The sequence below is a fragment of the Hemibagrus wyckioides genome, linkage group LG03 (genome assembly GCF_019097595.1).
Source record: "Hemibagrus wyckioides isolate EC202008001 linkage group LG03, SWU_Hwy_1.0, whole genome shotgun sequence".
Taxonomy (NCBI): Eukaryota; Metazoa; Chordata; class Actinopteri; order Siluriformes; family Bagridae; genus Hemibagrus; species Hemibagrus wyckioides.
In genome coordinates this window covers 6,337,646-6,363,809 of record NC_080712.1, presented here as the reverse complement: position 1 = coordinate 6,363,809, position 26,164 = coordinate 6,337,646, and the positions used below count along the sequence as shown (strand labels likewise).

Here is a 26,164-nt window from a genome sequence, read left to right as displayed (position 1 = left end):
TATACGCTGTTACCATGGAAACAATAGCGTATTAAAACCTATTGTTTAGATGTTACAGCTTAGAACAAAAATATGAACATAAAAATATAAGGGCATTGGTGGCTCGAGTGGTTAAGGCTCTGGGTTGTTGATTGGAGGATCAGGGTTCAAGCTGCCGCTGTTTGGCCCTTGAGCAAGGTCCTTAACCCTCTCTGCTCCAGGGCTCTGTACCCCTGTCCTCTGACCCCAAACTTCAAGAATATTACTGTGCTGTAATGTATATGTGACAAATAAAGGCTGCTGCTTCTTCTAATGAAAAATCTAAGCTTAACTCTGTAGAAAATCTAGAGAAAACTGCTTAATAGTGTAGTATTATATAGTATAAATACTATATATTATTATATATAGTATAATATCAGACTTGCTCACTAGGGATGAGTTTGTCTAACATCTAGGATGTTTTTTTGTTCCTTATGTTCTATAAAGCTGCTTTGAGACAATGTCCATTGTTGAAAGTGCTATACAAATATACCAGTGCAAAACTCGCAGTTTGAGGTAGGAAGGTTAGATAAAGGAGAAGGTACAGTAAGGCTGCCTGAGTCGTGTGTGTTAACATGATGGATATGAACACAACAAAAGGGGTTTATGTGTTAATGTCCAAGTAGGTGGACAAGAGACCACAGTGAGTCAAACTGATGACTGGACGTGGGCGTGTCCACATCAGAAACATGGTGAAGTTGAAAACGGTTACAGATACGGAGCAGAGACTACCAACAGAAGAGGTCACGTGATCCGTGACAAAGAGCACACACTGCTCATCCTTCATCTCGTACCACATGATGCCGAATTTATACACGCACACCGAAATCTCCCTCCAGAATGTTTCATTTCAGCCACGAGAAATCTGATTTGTTGACGCTATTCGTGCCACCCGACGGAAAAAGTTATCACCATGGCAACCGCTAGCAGGAACGCCTCCTGGTGACTTCATAGCACAAGAGCGTATACTCCTGTACGTTTCACCCCGGACTCTGCTTAAGAACTCTGACTTGGAGAAGTTTTGGGCCCGGAGCCAAAATTTCATCTCCGTCTCATTGGCATTCAGACGACTCTACCGTCTGGGCCGTGTCTTTCTCCTTCTTTGTCTCGGTGCCTCTGTCCCACTGTCCTGTCCTTGTCGATGACACTTGGCTCTGTTGCTGCAGGCTAGCAATCAGATTTCCACCTGCTCTCTGCTGGTTTCCCTTCGTTTTCTTATTTTTCCTCTATCCTGCAGTCACTTTCTCTTTTCAGCTCAGAGCCATCCCTCTTGCTCTGGCTGTCTTTGTAGTCTCCACGTTCCTTTCAAACTTTTCAGCTTTTTTTTTCCTCTTCTCCACCCCTTTAACCTTGCTCTCTACTCTCTCTCTCTCTCTCTCTCTCTCTCTCTCTCTCTCTCTCTCCCCCCTTCATTCTCTTTCTTGCTTGCCTCTTCGCTTTCTCCTGCAGACGTTGCCCCAGCCAGTGGCCCTGTGCTCTGAATTCTAATCGCTCGCTTGAATCGGCACGCTCCGCAGGTTCCTGCTGTGACCTGAACCCGTCCACCCTTGAGTTTAACAGCCATCATCACCGTCCTAACCACTCCAGCGGCCATTTTCCTTTCTATAATTGACTCTAGCCTGCGATACAATGCCAGCCATGTCTTCCGAGTCCATATATAAACTCAGACACGGCCTTTAGATCTGGACAATCAACAGCTGTTTTTATATTTTGTTTAGTTTTAAGCACTCATCCTAAACTCTTCAGAAAAATCCTCCAGATCCTTCCCACTCTTTGCTTTTCCAGCATCTTCGGTATATTAAGGACTGTATGATTCTGAGATCCATCTTTTTACATTGAGAGACTCAAAGACGGCTAATACAAAAATCCGCAGATGCTCAAGAAGAAGGCTACATGATGCATTAAACATTAAGATCCAGGGGGTGAAAACTTTTAAACAGGATGATTGGTGTATGTTGTGATTATTTTGTCTTCTAGGAAACTTTGTAGGAACAGTTTGGGGATGACCCCTTCCTGTTCCAACATGACTGCACACCAGTGCATAAAGACATGGATGAGCGAGTTTGGTGTGGAGGAACTCCACTTCAGTCTCCGCTCTAATTCATCCCAAAGGTGTTCTGGCAGGTTGAGGTCAGGACTCTGTACAGGCCAGTCAAGTTCCTCCACACCAAACTCACTCATCCATGTCTTTACGGAACTTGCTCTATGCACTGGTGTGTAGTCATGTTGGAACAGGAAGGGGTCATCCCCAGACTGTTCCCACAAAGTGAAATTGTCCGAAATGTCTTGGTATGCTGAAGCATTAAGAGTTCCTTTCACTGGAACTAAGGGGCCAAGCCCAATGCCTGAATTCAAAGACTTGGAGGGGTGTCCCAAAACTTTTGCCAATATAGTGTAGCTTCTAAAGTACTAAATGAAAAAAAATGAAATATTTCAACAAAGTAATAATCTACACCAATCATCCTGATCAAAAGTTTACACGCCCCCTACACACACTCCCACCCCTGGCTCATGTTGTTGTCTTGAGAACTTTTGCACCTTTTGTCCGAGACCCTCAGTGTGAAAAGATGGATCTCAACATCATCATATAGCCACTTGGAAAGAGGTCAAGTATACAAAAGATGCTGGAAAAGCAAATAAAGTGCAGGAGCCGGAGGATTTTTTTTTTTTTTTTTTTAACACTGCATAGTTTAAGTGCTAAGGATGAACAAGGGACTTATAAACATAAAACTAAACTAAACCTTCACAAAACTTTTGAATTGGTTCTTTTGTGGAAAATTTGGTTGTTATTCTGTCCTGTGGACTTTATGGAAATATCTGGTATGTGGAATAGCTTAGTCAGGACAGTAAAAAAAAAAAACATAATGAAAAAAAAGACCCTTTTTAAAAATGTATTTATTTATTTATTCATGATACTGGAAGGCATACAACTCGTGCTCACTTCTATGGTTTTTGAGCTCTCACTGATTATAACACCTATCGTTTGTGTAAAAAATATATATGTTAAAAAAAAGGTATCATTATGACTAGGATCTTCTTCATACTACTTTTTATTTTTTATTTTTATATTATAAGTATTTTATTTTATTTTATTTTATTTTATTTTATTTTATTTTAATTATTTAAGGTAACACGGGTAGATCCCTGATTTCTAGTGCAGAGATAAAGCCGTCTCTTGAATCTCTGTTGAACTTTCCAACTCTGAACAGAGCCTCAGGACTTTTATTTTATTTATATATATATATATATATATATATATTTTTTTTTTAACTTAACTCTTTAGCTCAACATAAGGAGCGAAGCACTCCTGACATTTCATTTGCATGTGTTAGATGCTGTGTGTTGTACCGAGAAACCAAAGACACTTAAAACCAAAGTTGCTCGGAAGTTGGAAACGATATGACACGTCTGTTTCACCCCAGAAAGTGCATTTTCACACGTTTACACCTGGAGAGTTTTCTTTCCTGTACTTTTTTTTTTTTTAATTACTAAAGTGAAGTAGTCTATTCTTCTGTATGTTTCACTTCTATGATGCAGAAACACGTCCGGAAATGAATACTCACTCTTTTATAATAAGAACAAATGCTTCACCTCCATGTAGTGCTTCACTTAGAGAAAACTAAAGCCATTTTGGACAGGTGCTGAATCTTCAGGTCTCCTTTAAACTCCTCTGGACTGGGATCTGTTGTATAAATGTATTGTGTTAAATGAACAAATCGTTTTTGTTTTTTTTTATGATCATTTTAAGAGCTGAAGCAAGCACTTAGTGTTGGTGTTGCTCTGCATGGAAAGAGTGCAGCTGTGAGTCTTCCAGCTGATTATACCTGCGTTTTTCTTCGTCACCGTCTTTTCCGTTTCCGACTCTCGCACTTTCTCACACTTCCTGATGTTTTTTTCATTCTTTTTTCGCATTTACACTTACACCTTCCTCATTCCCCCTTTATGTCTCTCTCAGCTGCCGCTAAGCTTAAACTGGGTTGGTACCTCGGTTCTTTTGTCATTTTTTACTCTTTTCTCAACATCTTTGAGGTGTAAAGAGGCGCGAACTTCATAACTTTATCAGACCTCATGCTTCTGATAGGATGTGATCAGAGATCTGCTCACCACTATCTGTCTATCTATCTATCTATCTATCTATCTATCTATCTATCTATCTATCTATCTATCTATCTATCTATCTATCTATCTATCTATCTGTCTGTCTGTCTCTGTCTATCTATCTAATCTGTCTGTCTGTCTGTCTATCTATCTACTGTTCGTCTGTCTGTCTGTTTATTTTATCTATCTATCTATCTATCTATCTATCTATCTATCTATCTATCTATCTATCTATCTGTCTGTCTGTCTGTCTGTCTGTCTGTCTGTCTGTCTGTCTGTCTGTCTGTCTAATCTGTCTGTCTATCTATCTTGTCTGTCTGTCTATCTATCTTGTCTGTCTGTCTGTCTGTCTGTCTATCTATCTATCTACTGTTCGTCTGTCTGTCTGTTTATTTTATCTATCTATCTATCTATCTATCTATCTATCTATCTATCTATCTATCTATCTATCTATCTATCTATCTGTCTGTCTGTCTGTCTGTCTGTCTATCTATCTACTGTTCATCTGTCTGTCTGTTTATTTTATCTATCTATCTATCTATCTATCTATCTATCTATCTATCTATCTATCTATCTATCTATCTATCTATCTATCTATCTATCTATCTATCTATCTATCTGTCTGTCTGTCTGTCTGTCTATCTACTGTTCGTCTGTCTGTCTATTTTATCTATCTGTCTGTCTGTCTGTCTGTCTGTCTATCTATCTACTGTTCGTCTGTCTGTCTGTTTATTTTATCTATCTATCTATCTATCTATCTATCTATCTATCTATCTATCTATCTATCTATCTATCTGTCTGTCTGTCTGTCTGTCTGTCTATCTACTGTTCGTCTGTCTGTCTATTTTATCTATCTGTCTGTCTGTCTGTCTGTCTGTCTATCTATCTACTGTTCGTCTGTCTGTCTGTTTATTTTATCTATCTGTCTGTCTGTCTGTCTGTCTGTCTGTCTGTCTGTCTATCTATCTACTGTTCGTCTGTCTGTCTGTCTGTCTGTCTATCTATCTATCTACTGTTCGTCTGTCTGTCTGTTTATTTTATCTATCTATCTATCTATCTATCTATCTATCTATCTATCTATCTATCTATCTATCTATCTATCTGTCTGTCTGTCTGTCTGTCTATCTGTCTGTCTGTCTGTCTGTCTGTCTGTCTGTCTGTCTGTTTTTAAAATTTATTTATTTTTTATTGGATTATTTATTTGATTATTTTTTTATTTATTAAATTATTTACTTATTTATTTACTCAGTGCACACCGATTTCATTTTCCAGGAAAACTGAAAACAAAAAAAAAATTAATAGAGAAAATCTGAAAAAATATATATGTTTACTTATCGTTTTTTTTTTTTATCTAGTCCTTTAATGACAGATTTATGAAGGTGATTAACAGCCGGACTGCAGTTTTATTACTGTTAATATTGTTACCATTAGTTCATGCACCATTCATGCCTCTCTTTGTTTTATTTCGATCCAGAAGAAAAGAATACTGAAGTGGACTTGGCCATGTGTGAGGACTGGGACGTGAAGACCATCACTAGCGCTCTGAAACAGTTCCTGAGGTAGGAGTCCAGCGCGATTCATCACGTTACTGTCTTTAGATTCTGTGCTAGAGTCCATTTTTTTAAAGATGATTGCATTTGGTTGAAAATGAAACATTTACTACTTGATGACGTTTATTTTAAAATGACTTTACACCGATCAGGCTTAATGTGAAGTGAATAAGACTGAAGTGAGCTCTTCATCATGGCACCTGTTAGTGGGTGGGATATATTAGGCAGCAAGTGAACATTTTGTCCTTAAAGTTGATGTTAGAAGCAGGAAAAATGGACAAGTGTAAGGATTTGAGCGAGTTTGATGAAGGGCCAGATTGTGATGGCTAGACCACTGGATCAGAGCATCTCCAAAACTGCAGCTCTTGTGGGGTGTTCCCGGTCTGCAGTGGTCAGAATCTATCAAAAGTGGTCCAAGGAAGGAACAGTGGTGAACCGGCGACAGGGTCATGTGTGACCAAGGCTCATTGATGCAAGTGGGGAGCAAAGGCTGACCCGTGTGATCCGATCCAACAGACGAGCTACTGTTGCTCAAACTGCTGAAGAAATTAATGCTGGTTCTGATAGAAAGGTGTCAGAATACACAGTGCAGGACAGGTCAGGGCTGTTTTGGGGGACCAACACAATATTAGGCAGGTGGTCATAATGTTATGCCTAATCTGTGTATGCTGGACAGGGATGAAGGCTGGCCCGTGTGATCCGATCCAACAGATGAGTTACTGTTGCTCAAATTGCTGAAGAAGTTAATGCTGGTTTTAATCCCTGGGATTAATAAAGTTCTTTGAATCTTGAATTGAATCTTGGTTCTGGTAGAAAGGTGTCAGAATGCACAGGGCATGATGGGTCAGGGCTGTTTTGGCAGGAAAAGGGGTACCCAACACAACATTAGTCGATAATCTCGTCTCGGAGAAGTTTCACTTCTGTAATTCATGGTAAGCGAACACAGGAGCATCCGAACCCTTTGTTTTCATGTACTTTGTTTAGTTTAGCCGGCTTGTCGTGGAGAGATCAGGAGCAGAACCTCACAGCCAGGCTCGTCCGTCCGTCAGTGCCGTGTTGTCATTGGCTACTTCTGTACGAGATTTCACACAGGAAGTGCTTTGATACCGAGGTCGCCAGGTCATGGGATAACAAAACTCTTTCCATTCAGTCGTCCCTGGTGAAATTTTTCCAGCTGGATGATCGGTGTTTTCATTCTGCTTTCCGCTGCTTCCACAAATATCACAGTGACACGCTCTATAATTCTGTATCTATAATGCTGACATTTGACTTTATTATACGACTCCTCCTGCAATGCAGCAGTTATATACACTGCTGCATGGGCATGTGGATCCTATTAAATATGTAATTATTTAATTCAGCTGAGTTAATACGTCTAGAGAGCACACCAGTCATGTGACCTCGTCATTGATGGATGGTCTATGAGATCTGCGTTTGCAACAGCTAACACACATTATAGATACATAGATATAGATATTATAGATACACATTATACAGTTGTATAAATTGAGATAAATTGTAAGTCGTTCTGGATAAGGTTGTCTGTCAAATGCCAGAAATGTAAATGTGTATGTAAAGAAAATAAATAATTTTATTTTTCCCCAGTCATAAGTTTTCTTTATTGCAATTATATCCAAAGTATTCTGAGAGTTGACTCACAATTTGTAAAGCCAGTGTCATGAATTCTTAATAAATAAATAAACCTCCCTATTTTTTTCCATCTTGCTCACACGCTCTTTCCTTTTCCAGAAGTCTTCCCGAGCCGTTAATGACGTACGCCCTGTATAAGGAGTTCATCGTCCCTGCAAGTAAGTGTCTGTACTTACTTGTGCGATTTAAAATGTGGCCTGTTTTTCGTGTAAATTCAGAATGGACCTGTGGTTGAAAGGGTTAAAAGTGAGAAGCTCTAATCAAGTCTTCTCAAAAAGTTTTCTTAACGTTTAGCTGTTAGAAGAAGGTGAAAATGTATAAAAGCTAAACATTTATTTGTTTTTGTTTGCTTTAAATGGAATATTATTATTATTATTATTGCTTTGTTTCCTGAAATAATTACTCATTCTAATTTATTGTTATTATTATTATTATTAATAGTAATAGTAGTAATAGTATTTATTTATTTATTTATTTATTTTATTGGCTTTATTGCCTAAAATAATCATACTGATATTATTATTATTATTATTATTATTATTACTACTATTTATTTACTTTTGCTTTGTTTCCTAAAATAATTACTCATACTAATTTATTTTATTTTATTTTATTTTATTTTTTGGCTTTGTTTCCTAAAATAATGACTCGCACTGATGCGTATATATAAAAATGGTCTGCATATAACTGTCTTGTGAAGCAGTTCATTATATAAGCTTTGTTCTAATGAATTTTATGGTCTTGACAGTTCTGTGTGATGAAAAGCAGGAAAAAAAGTAATGCCCATAATATAGAAGTGATAATGCTCATGATACATGAGGCAGAAAAAAACCCACCTTGCCTTCCTTTTCATGAACAGAGAGCGCGAGTCCGGAGTCTCGGGTTCAGGCCATTCACTGTCTGGTGCACCGGCTGCCTGAGAGGAACCGAGAGGTGTTGAGTTTAGTCACCAAGCATCTCGCAAAGTGAGTGTTTCTCCATCCATCACCATATCCACCAGTTATTCACTTCCCCCCAGGTCTCTTTTCATTGCTTGTCTTTCTTCGTGTGTGTGTGTGTGTTTTTATACTCATGTTGCCCCCCCCCCCTTCTTTTCACACTCGGAGTAAAAAGGCCATCCCTTGTCGCCATGCAGTCATTAACCCTAAAGCCTTTCCTTTCATACTCAGTCTTCATTACTTTCTGTTTTTTTTTCTACACACACACACACACACATAGTGTGCCACACACACTCTATCACTCTATAGCACAGGGACCTCTGGCTTTCAGTAGCCTTACCTCAGTCGCCAAGGCAACGGCACACACACACACGCAGGAAGCTCAGAGGAAAGCAAAGTAAAACCACACAAATACACACACACACACGAACAAACACATCACAAATGTGTGTGTATATAAATATATATATATATATATATATATATATATATATATATATATATATATTAGGAAATAAAACCATAATAATAACCAGTGCTGTAGATTAATAGCTGTGTGTTGGTCCCGCCCACGCATTCAGAAAGGAAAGTAGTCACGCTGTTACGTAAAAGCTTGTCTGATTGATAAAATGAGACATTTCCAAGCGTTAGCAAGCTCTTCAAACGATTTCCCACCTTTTTAGTGTCCTACATTTTAATAGAGTGTAAATAGCAGGAAATTAATGATAAGTACATAATCTCTATTGCTCCTGGTAACTGTGCAGCTTCATCTCGGAGCCAGCGGGTACGGAACTGGAAATAAAATTCAGCTGAGCCGCTCTTAAATTTTTCCTCTTAGTCACACTGAAGAAGAAGAAGAAGAAGCGCTGGCTCTAAAACAAGCCGAGAGAGAAAGAGCCAACATTTCTGCCATAATTTAAAATCGGATCTGAACAATGATTAATTGGCGTGTCACTGATTTATTTATTTATTTATTTACTTATTTATTTAATTTTAATTAATTAATTTATTATTTTTATTTATTTATTTTATTTTTTTTTAATCATCGAAAGCATAACTCAGATATGTGCTTTAGACATCTGAGTATCGAGGCTTTATAAATAGAAAGACTTTATAGCTTGTCACCCATTTAACACATCATACTTGTTTAACGCAACGCCTCAACGTTCACGGCACAACACGTAAGGCAACGGATTAAATAACGTATGAGAGGGAAGGAAGTCTTAAACCCATACCAAGTTGAGCCTAAATATACACCAGAGACCCGGAACATTCCCGGAAGACTAGCACCGAATCTTTAACAGTCCTAGTACACTTAAAGCTTTTTTTTTAAAGCATGAGTGCTAGAAAGTGTAGGAACCGTATTTATTTATTTATTATTTTTATTTATTTATTTATTTATTTATTTATTTATTTATTTATTTATTTACTTATTTACTTATTTATCTATTTATTTATTAATTTAATTTATTTATAAATTTAATTATTTATTTTTTTAAATCAACCTTAGAGAGAGCGTTCAGTTCAATAGTAATCACTTTCCCAATCCTCCTCCATCGGAGCAAGACAAAAGAACAAAAGCAGCGATAGAACTGAAAAGATTTTCCTCTTCTTAATTCAACAGAGCACTTAAGATAAATGTCCCAGAGCTGAAACTCGAAGCCTGCTGGTTTTAATACTAAACAAGCATCAACGAGATAAAAGATAACATGAGAAGATGGTATAAAATGAGACTGGATGAGGAGAGATCAAATGGTATAAGGCAAGAAAGTGAGCTAAGGTGAGATTAGATAAGATTTGATAAGAGGCTACAAAATGAGATAAGGCAGATAAGTGATCTGAGGTGAGATTAGATAAGAGGAGATAAAATGAGAAGGAAAGAAAGTGATCTGAGGTGAGATTAGATAAGAGGAGATAAAATGAGATAATGCAAGTAATTGAGCTGAGGTGAGATTAGATAAGAGGGGTCAAAATTAGATAAAATGAGATAAGGCAAGAATGTAAGCTAAGGTGAGATTAAATAAGAGGGGACAAAATGAGATAAGGCAAGACTGTAAACTAATGTGAGATTAGATAAAAGGGGACAAAATGAGTTAAGATAAGGCAAGAACGTAAGATGAGGTGAGATTAGATAAGAGGGGACAAAATGAGTGAGCAGAATTTAGATTAGATAAGAGGGGACAAAATGAGATAAGATGAGATAAGATAAGGCAAGATGAGGTGAGATTAGATAAGAGGGGACAAAATGAGATAAGGCAAGAATGTAAACTAATGTGAGATTAGATAAAAGGGGACAAAATGAGAAGATAAGGCAAGAACGTAAGATGAGGTGAGATTAGATAAGAGGGGACAAAATGAGTGAGCAGAAGTGAGATTAGATAAGAGGGGACAAAATGAGATAAGATAAGGCAAGATGAGGTGAGATTAGATAAGAGGCTACAAAATGAGATAAGATGAGATAAGATAAGGCAAGATGAGGTGAGATTAGATAAGAGGGGACAAAATGAGATAAGATGAGATAAGATAAGGCAAGATGAGGTGAGATTAGATAAGAGGGGACAAAATGAGTGAGCAGAAGTGAGATTAGATAAGAGGGGACAAAATGAGATAAGATGAGATAAGATAAGGCAAGATGAGGTGAGATTAGATAAGAGGCTACAAAATGAGATAAGATAAGGCAAGATGAGGTGAGATTAGATAAGAGGGGACAAAATGAGTGAGCAGAAGTGAGATTAGATAAGAGGGGACAAAATGAGATAAGATGAGATAAGATAAGGCAAGATGAGGTGAGATTAGATAAGAGGGGACAAAATGAGTGAGCAGAAATGAGATTAGATAAGAGGGGACAAAATGAGATAAGATAAGGCAAGATGAGGTGAGATTAGATAAGATGCTACAAAATGAGATAAGATGAGATGAGATAAGGCAAGATGAGGTGAGATTAGATAAGAGGGGACAAAATGAGATAAGATGAGATAAGATAAGGCAAGATGAGGTGAGATTAGAGAAGATGCTACAAAATGAGATAAGATGAGATGAGATAAGGCAAGATGAGGTGAGATTAGATAAGAGGGGACAAAATGAGTGAGCAGAAGTGAGATTAGATAAGAGGGGACAAAATGAGATAAGATAAGGCAAGATGAGGTGAGATTAGAGAAGATGCTACAAAATGAGATAAGATGAGATGAGATAAGGCAAGATGAGGTGAGATTAGATAAGAGGGGACAAAATGAGTGAGCAGAAGTGAGATTAGATAAGAGGGGACAAAATGAGATGAGATAAGATAAGGCAAGATGAGGTGAGATTAGGTAAGAGGCTACAAAATGAGATAAGATGAGATAACGCAAGAACATGAGCTGAGGTGAGATTATATAAAGACGATAAAATGAGATAAGGCAAGAAGGTAAGATAAATTCAGATTAAATAAGAGGAGACCGAATGAAATAAGATAAGTCAAGACAGTGGGTCGAGTTGAGATTAGATGTTAAAATGAGAAAAAATGGGGAAATAAGGTGAGGTGAGATGAGATGAGAAGGTCAATGAAGTGATTAAATGAGATGAGACGATGAGATGAAATAAAAGGAGATGAGAATATGGCATGAGATCAGACGAGAATAGATTACGATAACATAAAATGAGATAACTTGATTAGAAAATATATTGATCCTTAAAGAAGTTTCTGTGCTCACATGTGATATATAACTGAATATGAGATATAACTCTGCAATGGAAAATTCAATAGAAATATATTTGATAAGCCTAAAAAACCTCTCGTATCCTTTGGGGTGTGACTTTCCCCAGGTGTAAAGATGCTACATCCCATGTTCCTTTAGTTCACAATGTTAGCTACAACAACGATCTTTTACGCACTCTTTCCATAACAGACCCTGTACAGCAGCTGCTCACTTCCTGTTCTGAACTTCTGCTTCAGGGCTTTGATAAATATATGATATATTTGATATATTTGATATATATATATATATATATATATATATAATTTTTTTTTTTAATTCATTATTTGCACAGTATAAATATTTTTTATTTATTTTGAATTCATTCATTCATTCATTCATTCATTTATTTATTTATTTATGTAAATGAGTAGGTAAGAAACTCGTACATGAGGTAATGATTTGTAAGAAGAAATCAGCGACACTAATTTGAGGATGTTTGATGCATTCAGGACTTCTAGTTTGTTTAACTTTTGTTTAAGGAGAAAGTTCTACTTGTTTTGTAAGAATTGCCTGGAAGTCATTTCACAAAAAAATTTTTTATATAATTTTAAACATTTAAATTAATTAACAAAAATGTGAGAATTAAAATAAAATACTTTTGAAATTTTATCTATTTTTATGGGGAAATAAGTGATGATAATAATAATAATAATAATAATAATAAATGGTAATTTTTTTTGTAAGTATTTTCCTTTGCCCCTCTAAGCAAACATCAGTGTTTTTATGTATAAACTTGCAATTTATGTCTGTCACTGGGCACTTTCTTTTAAGATGCAGAACCCCTTAAACCGTTTGAAGGACACTTGAACTCATTTCTAGGAGACTGCAGAATTTTTTTAAAAAAGGGGAAAAAAAACATTGCTATCTGCTAAGTGAGTTAGAGTTAAAAGTTAAAGCATTGACAAAGTGACCAGTCCTGGTTCTCTAGTTTTTTTAATCTGGGGGGTGGAGCTAATGTCTAATGATAAGCTAAAATTTAAATTTATTTATTTATTTATTTATTTATGTTTATTTATATATAGAGTATAGTATGTATAATTATGCTGTACATTTCTGTATACGTTTTATTATATTTTATTTTATCCTCATTACATTTCTTCATAAACTCTATACTATATATTAGTAAATCTCTGTTACGTTTTCTCAGACGCTTTCCTAGACGAGTTCACTATATTACATCATGTGTATGTAATATATATGTGACAAATAGGTCACCTTGAACCTTCATGTGGAAATATTTTGCACAGTCAGATTGATTGCATGTTTTAAATGACAGGATTCTATTAGCTTCAGAAACATGAACCTATTTAACAAGTCTGAGTGACATCATATTATCTCAATCAATCTCATAGAGTTCATAGAGTGAAAGATTGCTGTTGTTAGTGATGATGATGATGATGATGATGACGATGTCTTCTTTCTTTCTGTCTTTCCCTGTCAGTGTGGCAGACCACAGCAAGCAGAACCTGATGACCGTCGCGAACCTGGGCGTGGTGTTCGGCCCCACCCTCATGCGGCCTCAGGAGGAGACGGTGGCGGCCATCATGGACCTCAAGTTCCAAAACATCGTGGTGGAGATTTTCATCGAGCAGCACGAAAAGGTGACACTTCCCCTCTGCAATACAGCCCATGATTGAGCGTTTCGAATTATTCTGAATCTCATTATCACAGGCTGATCACTGGTAAAGCAGGTGTCAGAGTTAAGTTCACGGATTAGAGACGATAAAATACCGCTGCACTCGAAAATGAGGAGGAAATAGCAGCTTTTTGGAATGTGGCTGTGAGATAGAAAGTCAGCACCGAGGATCGTCCCAGTTCACTTTATAGTGTGTTCACGGACACTAGGTGGAGCTCTGTATGTTCATGCAGTGTTTAAACACGACACACACACACACACACACCTGGGTTTTGGCTCTCTTTCGAGTAAAACGTTGAAGCAAACAGATATAAACTTTTCTTTTTCAATGCTTAAAAATGTTTAATTCATGGCATGAGCTTGAGATTCATTCGTGATCTCTGAATTGATATGTCTGACTTTATTATTTTTTAAAATTCATTTTAAGGCTTGAGGAATTCTCATGTATCTGATTCTGGACCATTTTTTCCTTCTTTTTTTTTTTTTTTTTGATAAATCAGTCTGATTCAAGTGAATAAAGTCTGGGATTTACCTGGAGCAGATCTTTTTTATTTTATTTATATATATATTTATTTATTTATTTTAGAAGTTAACCAATTTGAACCTGGAGAAGTTGGAATGTAATAAAGATTACATTAAAATAATAGACTTTTGTGACACCTATTTTTAGTAATCAGTACACAAAAATCCAAGGTATTCATTTGACTTATAAAATACAAATAATAATAATAATAAAATAAAATAAATTCTGTATGTCATCTGAGATTTATAAAATCTGGCTTTAATTAAAAAAAAAAAAAAAAACAAAATAAGAAAGCCTAAATTTAAGCAAATGTCCTTTCTAAAGTCATTTATTAGAAATTTATTAAAATCGATAGCAGCATAGAGTGAAATATTGGTGTCATTTTTTTCATTTTGACTTTTTGCCCTTTATCCGTTTATTCTGCTGCAAGGTTGTGTAGTTGTGTAAGAAATTTTGCCTCACAATTTCATTCTCATTCCCAGACAACCTCAGCGATGATTTTATCTGAAAAAAGGGTTTACTTGGAAATTCTCCTTCCTTTTAAGAGCCTAGAGAAATTTTTTGACATTTAAAATAGGATATTTTCTACTGACATACTAACATATATAATAAAAGTATATAATAAAAGTATATATGAAAAGTATATATATAATTACATCCAATATTATTATCCTCTCTCTCTGTCTGTCTGTCTGTCTGTGTCTCTCTCTCTCTCTCTCTCTCTGTGTCTGTGTCTCTCTGTCGCTCTGATACTCTCTCTCTCTTTCTTTCTCTTTCTCTCTCGCTCTCTCTCTCTCTCTGTGTCTCTGTCTCTCTGTCACTCTGGCTCTCTCTCTCTGTTGCTCTGATTCTCTCTCTTTCTTTCTCTAAATCTCTCTTTCTCTCTTTCTCTCTCTCTGTCACTCTGACTCTCTCTCTCTCTCTCTCTCTCTCTCACTTTCTCTGTCTCTCTCTTTCTGTTTCTCTCTGTCTCTTTCTCCCTCTCTCTGTTTCTCTCTCTCTCTCTCTCGCTCTCTCACCTGAAGTAATGATGTTTGACGTATCCCTTGCATACAAAATGCCCCCAGAATTCCGACCCTAACGTGAGTTATAATAACAGGAATGTCTGGAGCGATTCGCAACTCAGGAACGTTGCATTATTATGTATTTTTGTTCAATAATCATGCCTTTTCTTTAACATATTAAAGCCTCAAGGTACTGAATTAGGCGGAAGATAAACACATAACGTACAAACATTGTCAGCTAGCATATAGACAGTATAGATAATAAATAAAAAAATAAAAAACTTTCATTGCTTTGTATCAAATGAATATGCAAATTCTCCACCAGGTTTACATACTTGATCCTGATTGGGTGTTGTTTTTTATGACATAACAGCCTTAACATTACTGTCCAATGCTTACTCAGATTTTCAGGAAAACTGGTGCTGTGGTAAATTTCACCATGAAATTTGAGCAGTCTTCAAAATTAATTATTCATTCAAAAAAAAAAGTACATTTTCCATAAGTTTAGAGCGAGTGGGATATTTAAATTTCACCTCGGCTGTACGGGGTATTTTTAGTCGTTCATCAATCAGCACTCGGGGAGCAGCAGAGTCTCCAATAAAGTACACAGCACATCACCTATAGATGATTACTGTGGAGCGTGCGCTTCAGATTTTTGATTTTTTTCCCCTCTCTAGTTAAAGTTGGAGCGAGCGTGGTGTTGAGGCAGCGACTACACATGCGAGTAGATATGCACTGCTCTCTCAGGCTGCAGCTTGCCAGACTGCTGATGGCCCCAGATGCTCTGAGCAGACAGTGTTTTGCATTCATGTCCATCTGTAGGGAAGCGGAGAGAGAGGAGTGAAGAGTGTGTCTGGGGAGTGGAGGAGCTGTGAGAGAAAGAGCGCAGAAAGAGAAGTCTCTAACTGACATCTCCTGCATAGGAGAGAAAGCAGCGGGGATAGAGGGCGAGAGGGAAAGGAAGGAAGGAAGGAAAGAAAGAAGGAAGAAAGGAAAGCAACAAGGATGGAAGGAAAGGAAGAAGAAAGGAAGAAAAAAAGGAAGAAAAGAGAAAGAAAAAGAAAGAAAGATGGAAAAAAGAAGGAAGGAAGGAAAGAAGGAAGGAAGGAAAAAGAAGGAAGAAAAGGAAGAGGAAAAAGAAAGGAAAGAAAGAAAGAGCAAAGGATGGAAGGAAAGAAAGTAAAGAAGGAAGGAAGGGAAGAAAGATGGAAAGAAGGAAGAAAAGAAGGTGGGAAAGAAAGAAAGAAAGATGGAAAGAGTGGAGGAGGCAGCCTGGGGAAAAGGATCAGGGGATGAGGAAGGAGCTCTGAAAGTGAGGTGATGGAGACGAGGCATGCTGTTGTCTGAAGTTTCTTCTCTCTGGTATCAGATCTCAATCCCTTTCTCGATCCTTTCCACCGCTGCTGTGATTTCTCCTTTCATTCCGACGGAAGCTTCCAGACTTCGGCTAATTTCAGCCTTGTAACATCCAGTCTGTGTGTTCAGCCGGAGTCTGGTCTTTAGCACTTTACCATGTCACATGACTTCACTATAAACCCACCTGTCTCTAGAAAACGTTAAAGAACATGGCTCCTAAACATGATGTATTGTCCCGAACTGTGGAGCAGAATTAAATTAAATTAAATATTATGTCAAAAAAAATAAAGAATAAACAAACAAACAACACTCCAGAAAGTTCCAGGATATAACACTACAAAATGTGGGAAACATACAAAGGGGGTGAATACTTATGCATTAATGGTGTGTATATATATATATATATATATAAGATATATAAGGGCTGAAGTACTTCTATTTGGACATCTATCTTCTATTTCATTTGAGAGAGTACACACACACACACACAGACACACACACCTCTATGCATCCATACACAGTGTGCTGAAAAAGTTTGCTCATACTTTTCTTTCACCCTCACAAGGTCTAACCCGTTTTCGCTTCTTTTTCTTGTTTAAGATATTTGGAGATGCTCCGAGCACTTGTCCATCCTCCACTCTCTCTTCGCTCACCGCTCCAACGCGGCAGTCTAAGAAGCAGGCACGCCAGAGCCGCCCGCTGGCTGTGTACAACCCCCTGGACATCCACACAGGTAGGACAGACTGAACACTCATCCATGGGAAGCAGGAACGAGTCGGCTACACAAATAATTTATCACTGCTTGACATTCCATTGTGGTGCTGTTTAACCCAGAGGCTTGGAGGTTCATATCTGGTGCACAGGTGGCGCTAAAAACCTGCACAAGAAGTCGGGACTAGTTGTACCATACACTAATTGGTACCATACCATACTAATTAGGGCTAAGGGTTAGTAAGGTATGCTACTAAGATGGTAGGATAGTAGGGTAGGTTTGAAAGGTAAATTTATTTTGTAAGGAAAGTTAAGTTACTAAGATGGGTTAGTTATGTGAGCATGCTAAGATAAGAAAATAAGGGTTAGTAGGATACGTAAGTAAGGTGCAGTTAATCACACACGTAAGTTATTAGGATGTCTTTGTGAGAAAGTTTAGTTTAAGTTAAATTTGTAGGTAAGATTAAGGGTTAATTAACAAGTTAAGTTAGCGCAGTAAGTTGATAGGGTAAGCTAGTCAGATAAGTTTCTACTTGTCAAGAAAGTTAATGTAAGTTAAAGTTCATTGAAAAAAAAAAGAATTAAAAAATAAAGAATTTTCTTCGGGATTAATAAAGTTCTACATTATCTTAGTCTTATCTTAAAGTGAGTAAGGTGATGAGTTAATAAGTTACTAAGTTAAGTCTGGTAAGGTCAGTAAGTTAGTAGGGTAAGTTAATAAGATAAACTTGAAAGGCATTTTGTTAAGGAGAGTTAGCGAGGTGATGTAAATAAAAGAAGTAATTTAAGTTATTAAGAGGTTTGTAGGCTAGGTTAGTAAGTTAAGATACTATGATAAGTTAGTAGGTAAATTAACTGACTAAGGGATAAAGTAAGGTAAAAGAGGTGAATAATATTGTTAATAAATCAATTTATCAAGGTAAGTGATTAATTTTGTAAGTTATGGTTAGTTAGGTTAAGTTAAGGAAGTCATTTATGATGAAATCATTTAGTAAGTTCAATTTAGTTAATTTAGTAAACTTAAAGTTAGTAAGGATGATAGTCAAGTATATTAGTAATGTTGGTAATTAAATGTTATTTTAGTAAAGTATGCAATGTTTAGTAAAGTCAGTTAGTAAGGTACATTAAGTGTTAAGGTAAGTAAGGTATGCTTATTAATGAGGTACTTAGGTATGGTATGTTAGCTAGAGAGGTAAGTTAATTGAGGTAAGTTAAGTTAGTGAAGAACATTTGGTTGAAAGTTGTGTTGTTTAGATGCTTATGGAGCAGTTGTTTTGTTCGAGTTGTACTGCTATGTTCTCATCTGCGTAAAGGAAAATGTAGCAATGTTGGTGAATATATGAACGCCCCCTAAACCACACAAAGCACTAAAGCTCACTATTTGGCTGATCCTTTGGCCTTGGGAGAATGATGGTGTGATTTCTGTGAAGCTTAGGGCCAGGTGAGTGTGTAGGCTGTACGTCTCTGTCACAAGCTTCAGCCAACAGTGTGTTGAAAGTGTTCTTCCATCAGAAAGTAGGCCAAATCCACACAGCAGATCCCCTTTAAATCCCGAGACATGAATCTTCCAAGAGATGGTCTATATAAAAGCCGTGGTCCTCACCACTACTGTGTATGACTGCAGTGGAATAAATATACAGTCGTGACTATGTATAATCGATGTATAATCTTTCCTCTGGATGACCTCTGACCATCAGCATACGCTCACAAGTGAGATTTCCAATGGTTCTTAGCTGCACATAAGCCTTTTAATAATAATAATAGTAGTAGTAATAAAAAAAAAATCATATTCAGTTTCTGAATTCGGAACAGTACAGTACAGTAGAAATACAATCCCGGCCAAAGAAAAGGGAAAGCTGTATGAAGATACTTATGGTTTTTATTAGTTAAATAGCAAAACCGCAACATCTGTACTTTTTGTTTTTCCGAAGCTTTTTCCAGGCCGCCTCTTCAATTTCTTGCAGGCTAAAACAGGTTTTGACATTTTATAATCCCTTTGATTATTTAGTTGGCTTCTCTCTAGATTTCGGGGTTGTTTCTGCCATCATTTTAGGTCCAGCAAACAGACAACCGCCATTGCTGGGGGAAGAAATAGCAATTACAACAGTGCATTTATAATGACAGGTTTTTGTTTGTCTAATGTGAATTCCCAAACACTCAGTGCCTAACACATGCAGATTAATCTTGTACAGGACAAGCTGCAAGTTGTGTGGCAAATATAAATGGACAACGCGGAGGGGAAAGAGAAGATGTCAGAAAAACAGTGTAAAATATTTCCACAAGCCTTGGACTGAGTTTTGAAATAGAGCTGAAAATCCAAATATCTTCATTTACAACATCTGTAAATGTTTACCTAAAGAACTAGGGAAAAAGTTAATATAAAGAAAAAAAGTTTAAATCCTCCTAGAAAATATGTTTATTTAAGAAAAGACTAGACAGTGTGTGGGTTTTAAGTATTCTACAGGAAAATAGTGTTTGAAAAATTAATAAATAATAAATGATGATAAATAATAAAAAATATATATAAATATAAAATCACAGGAAAAAATATTATAGTAAACAAATAAATAAAAAATTATATATATATATATATATATATATATATGTAGTATGTAAATAGGATAATAAGTAAATAAGATTATTTAATGAAGTTAGTAAGGTTTTGCAATATTTTTTATAGTAAAATTGTGTATGAAAAGATGCTAAAAAATAGGTTCTGTGAGAAAAAAAAAATATATATATAATTTTTGTATAATATATTTTTTTTACTATTTTATATTATATTAATTATATATTCTTTTTTTTAAATCACAATTATTTAATTTATATATTAAAAAATTATAAATATATATATATTTTTTTTATTAAAACAGTAAGGTAAGTTAGTAAATTAGATACAATCAAGATAAGTTAATAAGATTATTTCATTAATTTGGTAAGGTTTTGCAAAATTTTTTAGAGTAAAATTGTGTATAAAAATTTTCGATGCTAAAAAATAGCATCTATGAGAAAAAATAAAAATGATATATAATTTTTATATAATATAATTTTTTTCTTGTTATATTTAATTATATATTATTATTTTAAATTATAATTATTTAATTTTTATATTAATATATATATATATTTCTTGTTTTTTTCCCATGCACAGGATTCCAGGAAAGACATTACCAATGATAATAAGCTACACAAACCCCTATCTAGGAAGTAGTTTGAGTGACTCTTTCGAATCATCCATCATTTCTTGATTGCCGGACGCAATTAGAAACTCTCCAGGCACCCGACTAAACACGGTGTTTAGCGACAGTCAGAAATGTTTCCCAATGTAAAACGCCTGCAGAATCAGAGATGTCTATCTGAAGGAGACTGAAATTATCAGACCACCCTGAATTTGAGAAGGAATTTAAAAAAAAATAAATAAAAAAATAGCAGGTATTTTGGGTCTGGAATTTCCACTGTGTTGCAATGGGACTTTTTCAGATCAAAGTTTAGAGATAAAATTCACTGAGTATCACCTGTAAAGCAGTGGGATTAGCTCCAAGTTTCAGTACGGTTACAGCACCTTCACATTGACAAAAGTCTTTTGATATTTTGCTCAGATCAGATCTGTCTATCTAGACATTTCCATTTCCATTTACGACATTTATCTGGCAGACGTACAAAAGTGCTTTGAATTCTCAGTCAATGAATACATCAATACTGACTCACTAGGAGTAATGAAACCAGCATTCTACAGTAAAAACTACATTAAAACTAGGAAATATAGTTGTTTCTTTAAATAAACAAACAGGAAATTCTTTACATACATGACTGCAAGTGACTTGTGTTGTTTGGGTTTAATTTGAATATACCTGTACCCACAAAATACCCCAAATACACACTATTAAGTTTGTGTAAGTTGCTTTCAACAGTCACTGCTATCGCTGTCCTTCATTTTGGCTTGTTGTTGACACCAGATGACGGCAACAACAGTGACATGAGCATGGGTGCTAAAAGGAAAAAAATAAATCATTTGACTTCTATCAGACCGGTCTCAGGAGTCACATGACCACATATCAGATCGTATGTATCTAGGACACTATCCGCATGCAAAAAAATTCTTCCAGACTGCAAAGTTCTACAGTAGACAGACTTGTTCTCTCTTCCTATTATCACGAGCTGTTTGAAAAATACTCAGCGACTTGACTAATCACACACTTCGGCGGAAGCGATGTGCCGATCGCGATCTTCCTAAAAGCATCAGAGGTGATAACGTATGATGTGGCTGAGACGTGCGAGAATGAAAATCAGCTGAAATTGGGACTGAGAAATGAATAATGATTTTGGGGGAAACCAACAGGGATAAATCTCAAATGTGAAAATCTCTCTCACACACACACACGCACACGCACTAACTCACAGCTAGAGCTTTGCAGCTGAGCTCAAAGTGCAGCTGGATGATGGTTATGTCATACTTCAGAGATGTTTCTGTACCCTTTGAGCCTGAAATGAGACCAGCCATGATGATTTTCAGTCTTTTTGTTCAATCTAAAAAGAAAGGGAGAAAGACCTTGTGCTGTATTTTAATCACACACACCCTTGCCCCCCCTTGTCATTGAGTTAATCTTTAATTTTCTCATATCATATTTATTTAAAGTCATGACTAAACCAAAACCTGGCCCTGTCTCTCTACCTTTCTCTCTCTCTCTATCTCCTGTGCAGTGTCTCCGTCCTCTGAGAACATCTCTCTGACCCCCGATGAAGCCTCTCTGGGCAGTAATGAGTCCGTATCCTCGCAGTCCTCCACGGCGTCAACCTCAGAAACCCCTCCGGAGGAGACCAAGAATCCCCATGGCAACACCGTGGACAACCCACAGAACTCTGGGTAAGTGACTGAAGTCCTGATGGTTTCTCTTTCTTTGTATGTTATGCATCAGGCCAAGCTAAATGGTGAACAGGTCTAGAAATAATAGGATAGATATATATATCTATATATGATATATATATATCAGTGTGTCTGTACATTGGTTTTAGTTGGAATATCCTGCCATCTTCAAGTGTGTGTGTTCGTGTGAATTTTGAATCAACACCGTTTGTTAAGGGGCCTGGTGTAGTTTTCGGGACGTGTCACACCCTCACCTCTCACACTCCTCCTCCTCACCCTCTATGAATAATAAAGCTGTTTTCATTCCCATGTCCAGTTAGTTCAGGGTCTGAGTATTTCACACTGTGGCTGTATTTGTTTGCTAGGAATTTTTTAGTTTCTCAAGTTCTCAGCTTCTCTGTCTGTGTATCTGTCTGTCTGTCTTTCTGTCCTGGAGTGGCTCTGTGCTCGGGGCAGCTGGCCAGAGCTGAATGCTGATGTAGAAAGTAACAATATCAGGTTATGCTGGCGAATTCAGCTCTCTGCCGTATCTGCAAGGATTTCTCTTTTGCTCATTTTTTTTTCCCCATTTCACATTTTTCAGTATCTTCCTTTCTTGTTTTATTCTGCCCCCCTTTCACTCCCTTGGTGATTGGTCAGGTACAGAAAAAATGGGATTACAGTATATACTGGCTTCTGATGGACAAATGGAAAAAAGGGATTAAATAGTAGTTACCTGATACTGATGCACCCTGATTGCATTGAAATGGTAGTCCACAACGATCACTTGACAATATTTGGCTTATGATTGGTCAGATAAAGAAACAATGGTAGTCTAAATTGGTAAAAAAATTTAAAAAAAAGTTAATGATGGTAATCAAAAGTGGTACAGTGCTAATATACCGGCCTCTGATTGGTCAGATACAAAGATAATGCAATCAAAAGCAGGCGCATGATAATAAACCAGTGTCTGAGATAGTCACAAGCCACTACATTATAATCTATTGGTCTCTGATTGGTCAAATAAAGAGAAAATGAATGGTGGTCAGAAAGAGTTGCTTAATATAATGGCCTCTGACTGGACAAATGAAAAAAATGAGTAAAATGCATTTACATGATTGGTCAGATGCATTAAAATGGTAGTCACCATGACCTGGTTATATTTGGCCTATTATTAGTCAGTTGAAGAAACAATAGTAGTCAGAAACAGTCACATGATATTATATTGGTGTCTGTGTTGGTCAAACGGTCTTATTATAGTATACAAGCTCGTGATTAGTCAAGAAAGAAAGAATGCTAGCCGAAATGAGTCACATGAGGACATACTGGCCTCTGATTGGTCAGAAAAAAAGAAATGGCGGTCAAAATCAGTCACATGATGATATAGTCGTCTCTGGTCAAATAAAAAAGAAATGAGCCTCTGATTGGTCGGATGTATGAAAAGCATTACACAATGATATACTGTTCTCTGATTGGTCAGATGTACCAAAGGCATTACACAATAGTACTCAAGCCTCTGATTGGTCAGATAAACCAACAGCAGTACACAATGCACAATGATATACAAGCCCCCGATTGGTCGGATAAACCAAAAGCATTACACAATGATATACTGGCCTCTGATTGGTCAGATAATGAAAGACAGTAATCCCAAGATTATGGAAATGTTGAACTCTAGATTATTGTATATAATTCCTCCAAACACAGGGTGAACTGCTGACCACAGAAGTTCTCCTGCTTTCATCTTGACCAGTGATAGTGGCATGCAGGAGGTTTGAGGTGATTAACGATGGTATCAGAAATGACAGATTTAATTCCTTCCATCGTGATTTACATGCCAGGAAAGCCTTCTGCAGCTGGAAGCACCTTACACACATTAAAGCAGCAACGCATCTCCACTCCACCTGTCTCCCTCAGCTTCACGTGGGAAAGGTCAGAATCCTGATTAGCACAGCTTTTGATATAGCAGGTGAAGAAATCTCTCGTGGCTCTCTCGTGTGGTTACCATGGTGACAGTGACGTAACAGACACATGTCCAGAGAGGATTTCGCAGATATTTTAATCCCACTGATGACATGGATGATTTTTTTGATATGGGTAATACTCTCAGTAACTATTATTATTATTATTATTATTTCTTTATTTTTTGATATGGATAATAGTCTCAGTAATTATTATTATTATTATTTATTATTTATTATTTATTATTTATTTATTTATTGATAATATGGATAATAATCTCAGTAACTATTATTATTATTATTATTATTATTATTATAGACACACTAACTGATGCTTAAGAGAGATCCAGACAGTGGAGACTGGATTTGGACCAGTATCCGTGCCGTGTTGTGGTGGAAAATTGTGATTAGTCCTTCACCCAATGGCATGCTGGTCCTTCAGTTTCGCCCACTCACTCATTTACTCACTTTCTCACTTCTTCCTCACTCTCTCACTCCTCAGCTTCAGTCTGTCACTGACTCACTCTCTCCATCCCTCTGTCCCCAAACAACAACATTCCAGTCTGCATACAGGCGTCTTTCTTCCTATTTCCAGTCCCTGTCCTCCTCTCTCTATCTTTCCCTCTCCCTCCAACTCCCTCACTCTTCTGTATCTCTCGTTCATTTTCTCTCTTTCTCTGTGCGTCATTTGTCACTTGGCCTGGAGTCATGATCACAGACGGGGCTTTGCTTATGTAACACTGCTCTCCTCTCTCTCTCTCTCTCTCTCTCTCTCTCTCTCTCTCTCTCTCTCTCTGCCTTTCTCTTTTTCTCTCACTCTCTTATTCCCCCAGTTTCTTCTCTCTCTCTCTCTCTCTCTCTCTCTCTCTCTCAGCCTCTCTGTCTTTCTCACTCACCGCCACTCATTCCATCTTTCTTTTTCACCCACTTTCCATCTTACTGTATCATTCTCACCCTCTCATTTCTGCAATTCTTCATCTATCTATTTCTCTTTCTCTCTCTCTCTCTCTCTCTCTCTCTCTCTCTCTCTTTTACTGTCATTCTCTGTCTCTCTGTCTCTCTGTCTCTCTCTCTCTCTCTCTCTCTCTCTCTCTCTCTGTGTTTTCAGCCTAAGCTAGTGCAGGAAATGGCGCACTGTAATGCAGTAAATCCTGCTTGTGAGTGAGAGAGAGAGAGAGAGAGAGACAGGTGGCCGCACTCCACTCACTGTAAACACGGCTCGTGCGGCGAGGACATTCGGCTTATTTACTCGTCTAACGACCTCCCCGCTGCCGTCCACTGACTCACTGTAACACGCCGCCTGTACATCACTATGCATTTCTATATACAGCACCATGCAAATGTTTACACCCCTGCACAAAAAAAATAGACTAATCTAATTCATAACAACAACCCGGTGTCAGAGCTTCTCCTTATCATCACGCCAAACAGATAGGCATCCACCCTGTCTCCAGGAGACGGCAACTTTCAGTCCCGATGATGCCACAGCCATCTGTGGCCGGGAACCTACCGAGCTAAACTGGCCGGGATCTCAGAGTGGGCGGGGCATACCCTGTCTCCCCTGTCAATCACACAGATACTAGCCAATCATGAGCCTCTGTGAGAATGTGCAAAGCAGCACTCTTCAGCTTTTATCTTGTCTGAATTGTCTTGTCATGTCTTATCTCATTCTGTCTTATATTATCCAGTCTTGTCTTTTCTATTCTTGTCTTATTTTGCCCTATCTAGTCTTCTCTTTTTGTGTCTCTAGCCTTGTCTTACCTTATCTCATGTGGTTTCATCTTGTCTTGTCTTGTTTTATCTTTCCTGGTCTTGTCTTATCCTGATTCAGATTGTCTTATGTTATCTTTTCTTATCTTGTCTTATCTTGTTGTGCCTAATATTTGTCCTTTCTTGTCATATCTTGTCTTATATTGTTTTATCTCATCTTATCTTACCTTGTCTAATCTTCTACTGATTTATCTTGTCTTTTCTGTCCTTGCATTACATTCTCTTATCTTGTCTTATCCTCTAATTTTTTTTTTTATCTTAACTTACCTGGTCTTATCTTGCGGTGTCTCTTATCTAGTCCCATCTTATGCAATCTTGTCTTATCTTTTCTTGTCTTATTTGACCTTGACCTATCTTGTTTTATCTTGTCTG

The 26,164-nt window shown here is 37.0% G+C and overlaps 1 protein-coding gene across 3 annotated transcripts in view; it reads left to right on the top strand.

The window, feature by feature from the left end:
* arhgap10 (Rho GTPase activating protein 10) overlaps positions 1–26,164 on the top strand; it is a 94,046-nt gene that overhangs the window by 49,774 nt on the left and 18,108 nt on the right. For 2 of the 3 annotated variants that reach the window (XM_058385694.1, XM_058385692.1), the window contains exons 15-20: positions 5,591–5,675; positions 7,416–7,474; positions 8,176–8,281; positions 13,430–13,589; positions 17,108–17,240; positions 21,920–22,082. In XM_058385694.1, the coding sequence (XP_058241677.1) occupies positions 5,591–5,675; positions 7,416–7,474; positions 8,176–8,281; positions 13,430–13,589; positions 17,108–17,240; positions 21,920–22,082 (706 nt within the window). The remainder of the gene's footprint in view (positions 1–5,590; positions 5,676–7,415; positions 7,475–8,175; positions 8,282–13,429; positions 13,590–17,107; positions 17,241–21,919; positions 22,083–26,164) is intronic. The other variant, XM_058385693.1, reaches the window with a different exon arrangement.